At 47.5% G+C, this 16,835-nt stretch overlaps 1 protein-coding gene across 2 annotated transcripts in view; it reads right to left on the reverse strand.

The window, feature by feature from the left end:
* Positions 1-16,835, reverse strand: part of pik3r3b (phosphoinositide-3-kinase, regulatory subunit 3b (gamma)) — a 165,108-nt gene that overhangs the window by 91,312 nt on the left and 56,961 nt on the right. For both annotated transcript variants that reach the window (XM_039734462.1, XM_039734461.1), the window contains exons 5-7: positions 14,168-14,299; positions 10,381-10,582; positions 10,210-10,295 (exon numbers count right to left, since the gene is read on the reverse strand). In XM_039734462.1, coding sequence (XP_039590396.1) covers positions 10,210-10,295; positions 10,381-10,582; positions 14,168-14,299 — 420 coding nt within the window. The remainder of the gene's footprint in view (positions 1-10,209; positions 10,296-10,380; positions 10,583-14,167; positions 14,300-16,835) is intronic.

Here is a 16,835-nt window from a genome sequence, read left to right on the forward strand (position 1 = left end):
CACAGAAAACAGAAGGTGACAAAAGGGACTCTATGAAAGGCGCTATACAAAACAAGTGATTAAGTAAAAGGCGCTATATAATAATAATTCTTTGCATTTATATAGCGCTTTTCTCACTACTCAAAGCGCTCAGCAGGTTAAGGGCCTTGCTCGAGGGCTCAACAGAGCAGAGTCCCTATTGGCATTTATGGGATTCGAACCGGCAACCTTCCGATTACCAGTGCAGATCCCCAGCCTCAGAGCCGCCACACAATATCAAACAAAACGCGACTACATAAACGGTGCTTTGTATAGAATACACCACAGAAAGCCAAAAGTGATGAATCAAGAGTACAAAAGTATCAAAAGAAACGAAATAAATGAAAGTCGCTATACAGTAGAAAATAATTTGCATGAAAGGCACTATATAAACCAGAGTGATTAAGTTAAAGGTACTATATGTATTAAAAAAGCAGTTTAGAGAACTAAAATGTGATTAATGAGAGGGCACTATAGAAAACAAACTGTATTACTATGTTATTATATTACTAGATTAGTCTCGAGATTGTAGGAGAGACATCACCACCCACAATTACAGCAGCCCAGGTAAGCAGAGAGCTGAGGAGACTTCGTGCCAGCAAAGCAGCGGGTCCAGATGGTGAATCGCCACGACTGCTGAAGGCCTGTGCGTTGGAGCTGGGGAGTCCTCCACAGCACATCTTCATCCTGAGCCTGGAACAGGGAGAGTCCAGAGGCTTTGGAAAACATCTCGTATCACCCCAGTCACAAAGGTATCATGTCCTAGTGAGCTGAACGACTTCTGGCCTGTTGCTCTGACGTCACATGTGATGAAGACCATGGAGTGGCTGCTGCTTCACCACCTGAGGCCACAGGTCTGCCACGCCCTCGACCCTCAGCAGTTCACATACCAGGAGAAGGTGGGAGCGGAGGATGCCATCATCTATATGCTACACTGATCCCTCTCCCACTTGGACAGAGGCAGTGGTGCTGTAAGAATTATGTTTCTGGACTTCTCTAGCGCCTTCAACACCATCCAACCTCTGCTCCTTAACCCCTTGTTGCCTAACTTTATTTACAATTATATAAAAAAGAAATGTGTGTTTTTGCTGTCAAGCAGATGCTAAATTAAGGGGGGATTGTTAATTTGAATATAGCACACAAGTGAACAATAAGCTGGCATGTATTTTTATTTTAGCACAACCTTCCTCAAATTTGAACAATTTCTCGAAATTAGCTGCCAAAATCCACGTGCACGGCCTCACCAACACTTCGCTTCCATCTGGTGGATGTAGTTTCCACTACGACTACTAGAGGGCGTGACCAGTGCTTCCAATACAATCCTTGGTACATACTGAATACATATCGATTGGCATTGTCGGCATACATATGCCACCTCGGCTGCATTCTGGCTGGAAGCGGTTTGTAGCAATTTTGCAACAATCGCCTACAAGGGGTTAAGGACAAGCTGACAGAGATGGGAGTAGATTCATACCTGGTTAGAATTATGTTTCTGGACTTCTCTAGCGCCTTCAACACCATCCAACCTCTGCTCCTTAGGGACAAGCTGACTGAGATGGGAGTAGATTCACACCTGGTGCCATGGATCATGGACTATCTTACAGACAGACCTCAGTATGTGCGTCTCGGGAACTGCAGGTCTGACATTGTGGTCAGCAGCACAGGAGCGCCGCGGGACTGGACTTTCTCTGGTCCTGTTCAGCCAACATACATCAGACTTCTAATACAACTCAGAGATTTGCCACCTGCAAAGTTCACTGACGCCACTGCTATGGTGGGCCGCATCAGGAGTGGGCAGGAGGAGGAGTATAGGAACCTAATCAAGGACTTTGTTAAATGGTGCGACTCAAACCACCTACACCTGAACACCAGCAAGACCAAGGAGCTGGTGGTGGATTTTAGGAGGACCAGGCCCCTCATGGACCCCGTGATCATCAGAGGTGTCTGTGCAGAGGGTGCAGACCTATAAATACCTGGGAGTGCAGCTGGATGATAAACTGGACTGGACTGCCAATACTGATGATCTGTGTAAGAGTGGACAGAGCCGACTATACTTCATTAGAAGGCTGGCGTCCTTCAACATCTGCAATAAGATGCTGCAGATGTTCTATCAGACGGTTGTGGTGGCGTCCTCTTCTACGCGGTGGTATGCTGGGGAGGCAGCATAAAGAAGAGGGACGCCTCACGCCTGAACAAACTGGTGAGGAAGGCAGGCTCTATTGTAGGATTAAAGTTGGACAGTTTGACATCCGTGGCAGAGCGACGGGCGCTGAGCAGACTCCTGTCAATCATGGAGAATCCACTGAACAGGATCATCTCCAGACAGAGGAGCAGCTTCAGCGACAGACAGACTGCTGTCATCGTCCTGCTACACTGACAGACTGAGGAGACCCCACACTATGAGACTCTTCAATTCCACCTGAGGCAGTAAATGCTGACATTACTCAAAGTTATTGTCTGCTTTTACATGTATTTTTATTATTCTTTAATTTAATATTGTTTCTTTGTATCAGTATACTGCTGCTGGATTATGTGAATTTCCCCTTGGGATTAATAAAGTATCTATTTATCTATCTATTATATAGTACACTTCTATCTATCTGTTATATAGTGCCTTTCATATCTGTCTATCTATCTAGAGTGCTATATCTTGTGACAGATAGGGGGCGCTATCGCTCCCTTGAACCCTCAGATCAGATGCCAGACACCAAATAAGAGTCCAATGATAATATTTATTAGGACAACATAGTGCACAAAGCACCCTCCACTCCACTGTACTCATTAACCAAGACACAATACTCAATAATTACAATCCTCCTCCCCCAGACATGTTGCCACTCTTCCTCCCGACTCAGCTCCTTCATCTGGTATCTCTCCCAGTCCTTTATTGTGCTTCTGATCCCTCAGTCCACGTGACTTCCTAGCACTTCCGGGTCAGATCAAATTTCCTTTTCTTCAACTCGGAAGCACGTCATTTCCTCTGTCCATGTGACTAGGACGCACTTCCGGGTCGTAGGTAAAACTCTCGTTGCTCCTCCCTGCATTGCCTTTTAGGGGCCCCTGTGGTATCCAGCAGGGCTGTGGATGAAAACTCCAATGTCCATAATTCCCTGCTGGCATTTGGGGCACCTCCATGCTGCAGGGAGGGCTCCACCTGGTGGCCTGGGGGTATTGGCCGGGATGACTGGCCGCCCATAGTCCACAATCTCTCTATATATAATATGCTACTGTGGCTCTCTGTTTGTCTGTCCAGGATTTTAAATCACCTGTCGCTTGCAAACCGTTTGACCGATTGACCTGAAATTTGGCACACATACACTACGTGACGTCTACTATCCGCTTTCGGGGTGACGATTGACCTCCAAGGTTATTCCTCTTTTTATTTTATTGTAGAATCAACTCTCGGCAGCGGCCAGCAGGGTGGCACATGCGTACGGGCGCCGTTCTCACCCCTACCTCTTCATATCTGAAATCATTCTTGAGGCAGACAGCTCAAGTGAAAAAATGAAAGAAAACGTACTAAGCAATTGCAACACAAACACCGACTTAATGAGTTTTAATGCGAAAAGATGCCAACGGAAGGAGAGAAGAAGCGGGCCGCTAAGGTGGTGTCACACACGTGCGAGTAGGAGACAACTAAAGGGCCTGAATGAGAGTAATTTCACATCCGACCAGGGGGTGGCGGGGTGCACTGACTGTCTTTCTCAATCCCTTGCAGACCATTCTTGGGGAAATCTCACCGGGTTCCTGTGCCCTAGATGACCTCACCTCCGGCGCTATCGATGACGTCACTTCCCATTCCGACACCTCAGATGACATCACTTCTGGTGCCGACATATAAAGACGCCATCTTTGCTGGCATGAGTCAGTTCAGTTGTGGACTCCGACCTGTAAAGTTCCACCTTTTTGCAGCCAGGACATAACATACGGGTGGCTGCCCCAAACCTTCATGATGTCTCCGTGTAATCTTTGTGACAGTGGAGACAAGAAGAGCAGCTCAGGAAGCAGCAAGCGCATCAACCTCTGAGCAAACGAATGATAGACGTACAGAGAAAGAAAGAGGAGGAAAACTAGAAATGATCAAGTGTATTCACTGCACGTTCGCATGTAGTGCGCGGTTACTGGTTCATTTATATTACCTAATAAAACACAAGTGATGGATTAAAAGTACTGTATAAAAAAGTATAAAACGAAACAGAATAAATGAAAGTCACTAGACAGTCTAAAAGAATTTGTGACTGCATTATATAAAACAAAAAGTGATAATTAAAAGTCAGGGATGCCTGGGGCGACGACCCGGCTGGGACGCCTTGGAGGACCGGAAGAGGGCGTGCGCCCATCTCAGACCACGTGGGGGCAGCCACGGGTACAGAGCTTTGAAGCTCCACCCTGTAGGGGCCCGTGGTCACCGCCAGGGGGCACCCCTATACCTTTGGAGCCCTGGACCTCAGCACTTCCGCCACACCCGGAGTGCTTCCGGGGGTACAGCCGGCACTTCCGCCACACTGGGGCGTGTCGGCGGGAGCTTGCCGGGAAGCACCTGGAGCACATCCGGGTGTGGATAAAAGGGGCCGCCCTCCTGCATTCGGGGCGAGAGTCGGGAGTGGAGTGGACTGAGCTTGCTGGAGGAGGCAAGGAGGCAGCCTGAAGAGGAAGACTTTGGGGGTTTGTGTGGCACTTATCCATCCATCCATTTTCCAACACAGGGCACAAGGCAGGAACCAATCCTGGACAGGGTGCCAACCCACCGCAGGACACTCACAAACCAAGCACACACTAGGGCCAATTTAGAATCGCCAGTGCACCTCACCTGCATGTCTTTGGACTGTGGGATGAAACCCACGCAGACACGGGGAGAACATGCAAACTCTACACAGGGAGGACCCGGGAAGTGAACCCAGATGGGTCTTCTTACTGCAAGGCAGCAGCGCTACCACTACGCCACCGTGTGTGGCACTTATGAACTTTGTAAATAATAGTGTAAATAAACGTGTGTTGGGTGAAATGAACGTGTCTGCCTGTCTGTGTCTGGGCCGACCACCACACACTGTATAAAACAAAGGTACTACTGTATATAGAACAATGCAGTTCAGAGAACTAACAGTGATTAATGAGCGGGCACTACAGAAAACAAAGGGGATCAAGTGAAAGGCACAGTATAAAACAAAAAGTGATTTCACAAAAACAACTATATTACTATCACTAGATTACTATATTGTCCATCCATCCCGCTATATCCTAACTACAGGATCATGGGGGTCTGCTGGAGCCAATCCCAGCCAGCACAGGGCACAAGGCAGGAACAAACCCCGGGCAGGGCACACACACACACACCAAGTGCACACACTAGGGACAATTTAGGACAGCCAATGCACCCAACTTTCATGTGGGAGACATGGGGAGAACATGCAAACTTCACGCAGGGAGGACCCGGGAAGCGAACCCTTACTGGAGGCAGCAGCGCTACCCACTGCGCCACCGTGTCGCCTATATGGTGAAATATTTATTTATATTACCGCATAAAGCACAAGTGATGAATTAAGAGCCACTACTGTATATGAAATAACAGTGACTAAGTAAAAGACACTACATGAAAGGCACTATATAAACCAAAAGTGATTACAAAAATGGGAGAATATAAAGGCACAATGTAAAACAAGCAATCAAGTGAAAGGCTTACAGGAATTATAGAGAACAAAAGTGATACATTAAAATACACTACATAAAACAAAATTTGATTAAGTAAAAGGTACAATATATAAAAATGCAGCATAGAAAACTAAAAGTGATTACTGAGAGGGCACTACTGTACATAAAGGGTGCTGCCCTATAAAAGTGAAAGGCCGAGTGTGAAACAAAAAGTGATTACATAACAAGTACCATATTACTGTATTGTGAGAAATATTACCTCATAAAGCACAAGGGATGAATTAAAAGCACCATATGAAGCAACAGTGATTAGGTAAAAGACGCTACATGAAAGGCACTATATAAAAAACATGATTACAAAACAAGTGACAACATAAAGGCGCTATATTAAACAAGCAATCAAGTGAAAGGCGCTATAGAAATCAGAAGCCGTTAACTTAAAGGAATGATATAAAACCAAGAGTCCATCCATTTTCCAACCCGTTGAATCCGAACACAGGGTCACGGGGGTCTTCTGGAGCCAATCCCAGCCAACACAGGGCACAAGGCAGGAACCAATCCCAGGCAGGGTGCCAACCCACACACCAGGGCCAATTTAGGATCGCCAATCCACCTGACCTGCATGTCTTTGGACTGTGGGAGGAAACCCACGCAGACACGGGGAGAACATGCAAACTCCACGCTGGGAGGACCCGGGAAGCAAACGCAGGTCTCCTTACTGCGAGGCAGCAGCGCTAACCACTGCGCCACCGTGCCGAACCAAGAGTGATGAACGAAAAGTGCTGTATAAAAGTATAAAACGAAAGTGAATAAATGAAAGTCACTATATAAAATCATTTGCGGCTGCATTATGTAAAACACACTACATAAAGCCAAAAGTGATGTATTAAAAGGCACAATATAAAACAAAGAGTGATTCAGTTAAAGGCACTATATTTAATAATGCAGTTCAGAGAACTAACAGTGATTACTGAGAGGGCACTACTGTACATAAAGGGTGCTGCCCTATAAAAGTGAATATTAGCACTTGGTTGGCACTGACCCGACACAGACTGACACCAGAGGCACGGGCAAAATAAACAAAATGATTTATTTTTCTTCTTCACCTGTGGGGCACGTCTTCCCCGTGAACCCCACAGGCACAGCCCAGTCCCAAAATACAAAAAAACCCACCCCAAATCACACTCTTCTTTCCACTCCTCCCAGGACAGCTTCATCCACCTCCTCCCGACTTTGGCGCCCTGAGAAGTGGCTGCAGGGTCCTCTTATAGCCCACCCGTTGTTGACCTACTTCTGGCTGCACTTCCGGGTGTGGTTGCACTACAACCCAGACGGGCTCGTTAAGCCGTGAAGCTCAATGTAGTTCCCCCTGGCGGACGCCACGGAGCCCAACCAAGATGAGCTCTGGTGTTCCACGAAAGTGGCCCCGACGCAACCCAGGGGGGCTGCCAACAAAGGTTCTGAGGGATGTAGCGTGGCTCCCATGGCTGCTCCCCCAGATCAAGTTACAAAGAGGCGTCCCGGCCGTCGGCCACACGCTATATTACTACAGTATATTGTCTGATATTCATTTATATTACTACATAAAATAAAAGTGATGAATTAAAGAGCACCACATGAATCAACAGTGAATAAGTAAAAGATGCCACATGAAAGGCACTATATAAAACAAAAGTGATTACATAAAATATATAAAGGCCCTATGTAAAACAAGCAATCAAGTGAAAGGCGCTATAGAAAACATAAGCAATTAACTTACAAGAATTATATAAAACAAAAGTGATTACAAAACAGGTGGCACAGTGGCACAGTGGGTAGCGCTGCTGCCTCCCAGTTAGGAGACCTGGGTTCACTTCCCGTGTCCGCATGGGTTTCCTCCCACCATCCAAAGACATGCAGGTTAGGTGCATTGGTGATCCTAAATTGTCCCGAGTGTGTGCTTGGTGTGTGTGTGTGTGTGTGCCCTGTGGTGGGCCTGCCCGGAGTTTGTTTCCTGCCTTGTTAACTGGGATTGGCTCCCGTGACCCTGTGCTAGGAAATAGTGGGTTGGATAATGGATGGATGGTGATTATAAAAATGGGACAATATAAAGGCCCTATGTAAAACAAGCAACCAAGTGAAAGGCGCTATAGAAAACGTAAGTGATTCATTTAAAGGAATTATATTAAACAAAAGTGATATATTAAAAGGCACTATATAAAACAGCAGTGACTGAGTTAAAGGCACTATATAAAGCAAGACGTGACTACACAAGGCACACTTATTGATTACAAGAAGTGATTAAGTGAAAGGCGCTCTGTTCAATTTCAAGTGCATAAGTGACGTATCTGAGTGCCACTGCAGGTCACTAAGCACACACAGAACCCCAGGTGTTCAATTTTACGAACAGCTCGGCTCAGTGGAGAATTTCCTAAAGCCTGGCGGCACTCAAAGCTTATGACGTTATATAAAAAGGTGAGCGGGCCGATCAAGTCCTACTTACTGCTAAGCGTGACGCGCACCACGGGTAAAAGTGCCAGGGAGCAGTCAACATGGCGGCAGACGAGGGGGTCGCGTTTCACTAATGTGCTGGAGTTCTATGAGGAAGCAAGAATGTGATCTGAGAGGGGCAACTGGTATCATTTATCTGGATTTACAGGAGGGTTTTGCAAAGCCACCACTTAAAAAGATTAGTTGAAAGGAGTGGGCATTCAGGGTGCGGTGTGTAGGTGGGCACAAAATTGGCCCAAAAACAGGAAGCAAAGGGCTATGGTGAGGGCAACCTTTTGAGAATCAGGCGATGTTAAGAGTGGCGTAAAGCAGGGGTCAGTGCTCCGTTATCATGCGTCAATGGCTGAGTTCAGCATGTAAATACCAAGCTAGATAAGTCAGAGAGTGGCAGCGGTCTGGACAGAATGGCTCTGGAGAAAGTCCTGGATTATTAGAGGGTCTGCACTATGAGGAGACACAGAAGGCGTTGGACCCTTTCAGTTTAAGCAAACAGAGATTAAGAGGGGACAGGACTGAAGTGTTCAAAATGATGGAGGAACTCCAGGCCTTTCATGACCTCTTGGCCACGGCCATCAGCAGGGTGTCTGTTGGCGGAGAGTGTCGACCTCGTCAAGAGGTTTCCTGACCTCAGTGGTGACATTCAGATCTCTGGTGACTCTTCATATGAAGTCAGTAGATGGATTGGTAAAGCATGGGGGGGTCATGAGATCGCTGGAAAGGGGTGTATGGCACTTTTTGTGTTGTTCATGGAGTCCCGAATGAGGTACATGACCTGCACTGTGAGGGAGCTTCAGTTACAGCACTACAGCCAATTACCCGAGGGTGATCCTCATTGTTGAGGACCTGAGCGGTTTCACCAGGCCAAGGGGACGCCCATGTAACACCTGGCTACATCAGATAGAGGGTCATTTCCGCAGGGTGGGATTGGACCACGTGTCTGTCTGGGGGGTTTGCCCACCAGGATCCTGAGCAGTTTCGTCGTGTGGTGGGTGCAGCAGAACATGCTGCCCAACCTGACCTGACCTGACCTGTCCAGTGGACTGACATTAAAATGATTTCATCAGGAACACGGGGGGCACAGGTGGAAACTTGTTAAGGAGGAATTTCATACAAATGTTAGAAAGTTTTTCTACACAAAGAGAACCAGAGACACTTGGAGTAAGTGACCAAGTAGTCTGGTAGGATCCCAGATCTTACCTTGATGTTAATTTGTAGAAACTGGGTACTTAGGATTGGGGAGTTGTTGGGATAGATGGCCTATTTGTGTCACAATTGTTCTAACGTTATAGGAAAGGCGCTATATAAAATCACTACATGAACCCAAATGTGATTAAATAAGAGTCACCATTTAAAAGGCACAATATAAACCAGAAAGTGATTAAGTCAAAAATGTCTGCCTGGTCCAGACTGATTAGACCTCTCAGCCTCCCAAAGCAGACATGGTGACCCACCATCAGGCCCCAACTCAAGTCTGATAGCCCAGAGATTCAACACGAGATTCCATAAAAAGGAACTCAACGTTCTGCTCACACATTCAGAAGATTAGCTAGATGGTCGATCTGGAAACCTTCTACTCTAGGAGTTGACCTGCACCTGGCCATCAAGCAGGGACATGACTAACAGTGCAAAGCGGATGGGCAATGGCAATCCAAAACGGAGGTCTGTCCACCCAAGTAATGAATCGTAAAAATCGAATTCTTAGTTTATTCTAGCATTTCGTTGCCCTCCCTACTCTCTCAAATGCCCACCCCATGACATCCTAGTTAAGTCACTGTAATCGAGCCCTGGTGATGCCTCTTCCAGAAACTTACAATGGAGGTCCCGTCTCGGGTTTCTTTTCTGTCTCCGTTGGATTTTTAGGACTGTGGTCAACAAGACTGTTATCATAACTGGCAAAGTGGGCATCATACTACCCGAACAATCACAACACCCGGCTGGCTGCTCAACACAATGTCTACACACGTCTCTAACGATGAATGAAAATCCAAATGAAGCCAACAGCCATAACCCCATAACAGACCCCCACACCAAGGTTCAGAAGAATGAGGGTACCTGGTGCTGACTGCATTTCCTGAATGCCTCCCACCATTATGAGCGTCTCGATCACTTTGCTCTGAAGCTCCAGGTTCCCATCAGCACTGTGGAAGAAGAAGGTAACAAGAGTCAGGGGGGGATGTACAGCCCCCCCTGGGTAAATACTGCCATGTAGACGGAAAGACTCACCTAGACAGTGGGGGCTTGAAGAGGACCCCACTCAAGGCCTCCCCAAGCTGCCGGGCCATCGGTGGACTTTTGCCCCCTCCCTTCCACACTTTGCACAAGTGCTGGGTCAGACGGTGCAGGACGAGCCAGTTCTGCTGGGGCAAGCTGGGCGATTCCAGAATCTTCCTGAGTTGGTGCCCACACTCCTCAAGATTTTGTATCTCTGGGGAAGAGAGGACAAGACAACAGATTGAGTCACCAGGGTTAGGAATAATGAAAGGGCACAACTGAGGACAGACCCTCTGAAAACTCCTAGCAGGGAGTTATAGGTTTAATGGACACCACTGGAGAGAATCCTTAGCTGATAACTTGACGGGACGCTGTGGCCACCTCCACTAAACTAGAGGTGGGCAGAAAGATCAAAAGAACCACAGACACCTGGAATAAACTACCAAGTAGAGTGGTGGAGAACAGGAATTGGGGGTCCTACAAATCTGGACCTGATGTAATTTTAGACAATCTAGGAGAACAGAATGGACAAGCTTATTGGGCCCATTCTCGTCTGAAGTTTCTAAAGTTCTAAAGGACTGAATACCATTAAGAGCTAGGAAACCAACAGTCGACAAGGTGAGAATAACTGAGTTCAGAAATACAGCAAAAAATATGGATTATCAATCTGGTGAGAACAGTTGCAGTAAAAAATAAAACCAGAAACCAAAAACACAATGAAAAACATCGATTATCGATCAGGTGTTCCTTGTTCTTTTTTTGGTGGAGCTCCAGGAGGCGGGGCCACCCTGAAGTCAACACTCCTGAACCATCCCTTTGGCTGAATAAGTCAGCTGAGAAGGCGCCTACCGATTGGTTTCTCCTTCCTTCCTTCCTTCCTTCCTTTCTCTACTGCCCACCTCTCTTCTCCCAGATCCTGATTCCATTGCTCAGCCCACTTTACTGCCGATTGGATTCTCCTTCCTTTGCTGAGTCCATCTCTCCTTTATCCCCGATCCCAGTTGTGATTTCCCACCCTAATCTCAGTTGCTTCACCTTACCCACTCGATGAGATTGTAGTTGTTTTGCTCCGCCCATCCTCTCTTGTCTCTTGATTCTATTTCTACTGCCACACCCACTTTAAAAGCTAACCGTACTGCAGCTCCATTGCCACACCCACATTTCGCTGTCCTAGCTCTGTGGATCCGCCCACCTCTTTCTCTCCTGGTTCCGTTTCTGTTGCCCCACCCACCTCTAGTCAATGCGTGGCTCGCTTACATCACTTCTGGTTGCATCTGCTGACTTCCTTTGCACTACTCAACCTAACGTCTACTGGCCACTTCACTGCTGGACAGGCTGGAGCTCCTTCACCCCATCACATTCCTAATTTCTTTGCTCCACCCGTCCTCTTTTCTTTTCTGATTCTATTTCCATTACGCCATCTTCTTCTTGTTCTATCTAAGATTCTGTGTGTCACCCACCCTAAACATGGCCACATTTTCTCAGTCTTAATCCTACTCCTTGGGTGGCATGGTGACATAGTGGTAGTACTGCTGCCTCACAACAAGCAGACCAGGGCTTATGCCCAGGATCCACTCTGTGTGTTTTTTGGAGGTTCTCCCCATGCCTGGATGGGTTTCCACCAGGTGGTCCAGTTTCCTCTCACTGTCCAAAGTTAAGTAAAGTGTGTGTCTATTCACCCTGCGGTGAACTGGTGCCCTGTCCAGGCATTGTTCCTGTCTTGCGTCCTGTGCTTATTGGTACTGGGTCCAGTTTTATTGGCAAACCTGCTTAGGAGATCATGGGTTTAAAAATGAATGGATGAATGCTGCTTATCCCATTGCTACTGCCACCTCCATTTTCTTCTGCTCTCAGTTTCTTTGTCCTGTTCACGTCTTTCCTGGTCTCATTTCCACTGCCTTATCCCGCTTCAATCCTAAATGGATTCTTAGTTCCTTTCTCTCTTGATTTTCTTTCCATTACCCAGCACACTTCACTGATCACTGAATTCCAGTCCCTTTACTTTGCCTACTGAATTTTTCTCCTGATTCCATGTTCATTCTGTAGCCAGTCTTCAAGGTTGATTGGCTTCTATTTCCTTTGCTCTGTCCATCCACCTCTCCTCTCTTCTGATCCCAGTTGTTTTCCCTCACCCACCTCTCTTCTCCTCTGTTTCCATTTCCTTTGCCCCTCGTATGCCACTTCTGGTTGTTGCTACTGAGCTCCCTTGCACTGCCCACCTTTCTTCTGCTCCCACATCTACTGAAGTGGGTTATTGTTTGGCAGGTTGCAGCTCCTTTGCCACGCCCACATGTCCTTAGTTTGTATCCCAGTCTTTTTGCTCCTCCCACCTCTCTTCTCTTCTGATTCCATTTCCATTGACCTTCTAGTCTCAGCTTCTTTGTCTATTCATTTCTGCCCTGGTTCTATTTCGATTGCCCATCCCACTTCACTACTGATTGGATTCTACTTCCTTTGCTCCACCCATCTACTTAATTTGCCCCACCCACTTCCCTTCTCTTCTCTTCTCTGTTGACTCCAGCACTTTTCTTTACCCAAATGTCTATTTCTGATTTTGTTTCTATTGCCCTTCATACATCACCACTTCTGGTTGTACCTACTGAATTACTTGGCACTCCCACTTTCCTTCTGCCCTAGTGTTTCCTGCCTGCTTCTGGTTATTTTGCACCCTTGGCCAGGCTTATTAGTGCACTAACCGACTGTTTGGGTAGCTAACCCATGTGGCTGGGTTTTTAGCCCCCTTATGATCTGTGCCCTAGGCAAATGCCTAATTCGCCTTGATGGTGGTACCGGCCCCACCTACTGTATAGCTCCTTTGCCATGCCCATATTTCCTTTGTCTTCATCCCGTCTCTTTTGCTCCTCCCACCTTTCTTCTCTTCTGATTCCATTTCCATTGCCCTCCTAGTCTCAGCTTCTTTGCCCATTTATGTCTTTCCTGATTCTATTTTCATTGCCCATCCCACTTCACTTCTAATTGGATTCTACTTCCTTTGCTCTGCCCACCTCTCTTCTCTTCTGATCCCAGCTCTTTTCTTTATCCATCTCTCTTTTAATTCTGATTTTATTTCCATTGCCCCTCATACATCATCATTTCTGTTTGTACCTTCTTGGCACTGCCCACCTTCCTTCTGCCTTAACATCTGCTGCCCACTTCAGGTTACTTTGCACCCGAGGTCAAGCTTATTAGTGCATTGGTAGCTAACCAGGGTTCCACAGTTGACAAATGCTTAATTTGCCTTAATGGTGGTACCAGCCCCACCTACAGCTAATTTGCCACGCCCACATTTCCTTTGTCTTCTTCCCAGCTCTTTGCTCCTCCCACCACTTTTCTCTTCTGGTTTTATTTCCATCACTCCTGGTTGCATCTACTGAATTGCTTTGCACAGCCTACCCAGCTTCTGCCCACTTCACTGATTGATGGGCGGCGGCTCCATTGCCATGCGCACAGTTCCATAGTCTTGATGTCAGCTCCTTCTCCACTAATCTAAGCTCCTTTGACGAATTCCTTTCATTTGTATTTGGATTGTAACTCCTTCCTTCCCTATTCTCTCTCTCTCTTCTTTCCCAATTCTATTTCCATTGTCTGAAATTCTTCACTTCTCTTTGTGTCTCAATTCCGTTCCACTGCCCTGACATCTCCTGCCCACGTCACAGTTTCTTGGCCAAGCCCCCATTCCCTCCATCTGGATGTGATCTTTGCTCTGCCCACTTCTCTCTCTCTCTCTCGATCGCCCCTTCCCCTATTTTTTTTTCTCTACTCCACCGTTGTCCCCCTGCTCTACCCATGTGACTCTCACCTTGGGCAGCGGTGATCAGGTCGCTGTAAATGACGGCTGGGATCACCGGAGAAGGCAGCTTGTTAAGGTACCACTTGAGGGTGCTCACCAGCACCGGCCCGTCAAACTGCTCCCAGTCCACAGAGTTGGACTCTGCAAGGAAAAAGACAAGCATAAGTCAGAACAGGTGTCCCTTTTGAGGGGTCTTCTTGCCATCATCCTCAAGACCGTTCTGAATATCCTGAATACTGTAGCACCGCAAAACATCAAAGGGTTCAGGCCTTCCAAAATGACCCCAGAAAAATGGGGAAGCGTGAAGCCTGACTAGGCCTCAAAATGGAGATCAGGGTTTAAAAGGTGACAAGAAAACCTTGAGGTACGTCCCACCAGAGAGAGGGAGAGAGACAAAACAGACAAAAAGTAAAAAAGAAATTGTCAAAAGGAATGAAGTCAAAAACTCAATCTGCAAGAACATCCAAGTTCCTGAGCAATTCAACTCTGACGCACAATACGGCGCCGTGAAAAAGTATTTGCCCCCTCCCCTCCCCCTACTCAATTCTGAACCAGCTCTGCCCTGGTGGTGCCCGCAGCTGAATCCACTTTAGGAGACGCTCCTGGCACTTGCTGGACTCTCTTGGGTGCCCTGAAGCCTTCTTCACTTCTCTATTGTAACTCAATCAGCATGACAGAGTGACCCCTGATCACTGAAGTGACGTCAGCAGGTCCTGTTGTGGCAGGGCTGACATGCGGTGATTTTTTTTTTTGGGATGAAGTTCATTTTCATGACTTTACAATTCATTGCCATTCTTCTGATCCTGGAGTTTAAGCAAATTCCATCTGTCCATCCATTATCCAGCCCTCTATAGCCTAACTACAGGGTCACGGGGGTCTGCTGGAGCCAATCCCAGACATCACAGGGCACAAGGCAGGAACCAATCCTGGACAGGGTGCCAACCCACCACAGGGCACACACACCCACACACCAAGCACAATTTTGAATCGGCAATGCACCTAAACTGCCTGTCTTTGGACTGTGGGAGGAAACCCACGCAGACACGGGGAGAACATGCAAACTCCAAGCAGGGAGGACCCGGGAAGCAAACCCGGGTCTCCTAACTGTGAGGCAGCAGCGCTACCCACTGTGCCACCGTGCCACCCTTTATGCAAATTGCCATCAAAAAAACTGAGGCCGCAGACTTTGTGAAAATTCATATTTGTGTCCTTCTCAAAACTTTTGGCCACGACTGTACTCGCCCCCTTAGTCACTCCGTCAACCAACGAGCCCAACTGAAATGCTGACGGAGTGAGTGAGGCTTCCCACACCCAAGCAAGATGGCCGCCAGTTCTAATGAATCTCAACATCACTTCAACAGGACCTTTCGAAGGTGGCTAAAGGATCTTGTGGTATAGCAGGTCTGTGGCTTGAAAAGAGTGTTGGCGTATTTTAATAAAAAAATAAATAATTCGGATGTGCTTCAGCTGGGGCAGTGGGAGGCTTGGGTGGAGCAGGTGCATGTGATGGTCTGCAAAGGCAGCTCGTCTCTGGGTTGGCGTGGGGTGGTTGGCGCGGGCAGACTCTCTGATTGTCTCATTGTCAGCCCGGGGCAGCAATCAGGCGATCACACCTGCAACCGCTCCCCAAAACAGAAAAGGGGAGCAGCAAGTTCAAGAAAGGGGAAGAAAAAAAGGAAAGAAAGAGAATAGAAACTGAGGCAGAGAGGAAGAGCGCAGCATTGGGGTGGAGACAGTGAACGAGCCAGCAGTGCGGTCAGTGGTCCTGTGACGGAGCAAAGGATCGGTGCTCTCCTCTGATTGTGCAGAGGAGTAGGTGCGATCGAGGTGGGGTCCTCTCCTGGAGCGAGCGAGGAGGAAGATGAGAGGACAATTGACCCCGAGACGCAGCTCGAGGCAGCCATGACGGGGGACGGGATGGCTGTTGAAGTCTCCGCCAGCTGAGCGAACAATGGGTGAGCTGAAGGAGACTAGGAGGGAGTTGTGCTCGGCTCGTTCTGGAGGTGTCAACGGTGTCTGGTTCAGGAGGACCCCAAGTATGAAGAGGGAGCAAGGAGCCAACCCGCACACGAGCAGCACACCATACATTAAAAGAAATTCCAAAAGACTTGATGAGTAAGGAAGTTCTTGAAATGTATCAGTCGGGACAGGGTGACAAAACCATCTTTAAAAATAATATCAAACAATCATTTTAAAAATGGTGTATTGTGTGTCATCAGGTGGTCTTTTGTGTTACACTAAACGTGTTTGGAAATCAAAGTGTTATGAGTCAGCAAATACAGAAGAAATCAGGAAGGGGGCAAATACTTTTTCACGGAATTGTGGGTCATCTCTGCAAAGAAGCTGAGGTGCCAGTCAGTCTGGGCTGGCCTATCCAGTGCACCCCCTGCCAGTGTGGCCAAGGGGAGTCCCTGCCCAGCTCGTTCATTTTAGATCCCAGTTCTGATGCTGAATCCCACCAAATCCAAAAGTCTCTCCCAGTAGGGCTCTGAGCCCCCCCTACCAGTGATGTCTATAGCTGTCCTAATTGTATCTTCATTTTCAAGAACTGCCCCCCAGTATTTGATGTTTTTCTCCACTGTTATGCCAGGCTGTGCCCCTTTCAGACCCTACTGGCACAGATGCCCGCCTCCATCCCCTCCCGCTCCCTCTCGCGCTCGCCGCGCCTTTTTTTTTT

This window comes from Polypterus senegalus, chromosome 14 (genome assembly GCF_016835505.1).
Source record: "Polypterus senegalus isolate Bchr_013 chromosome 14, ASM1683550v1, whole genome shotgun sequence".
Classification (NCBI taxonomy): domain Eukaryota; kingdom Metazoa; phylum Chordata; class Cladistia; order Polypteriformes; family Polypteridae; genus Polypterus; species Polypterus senegalus.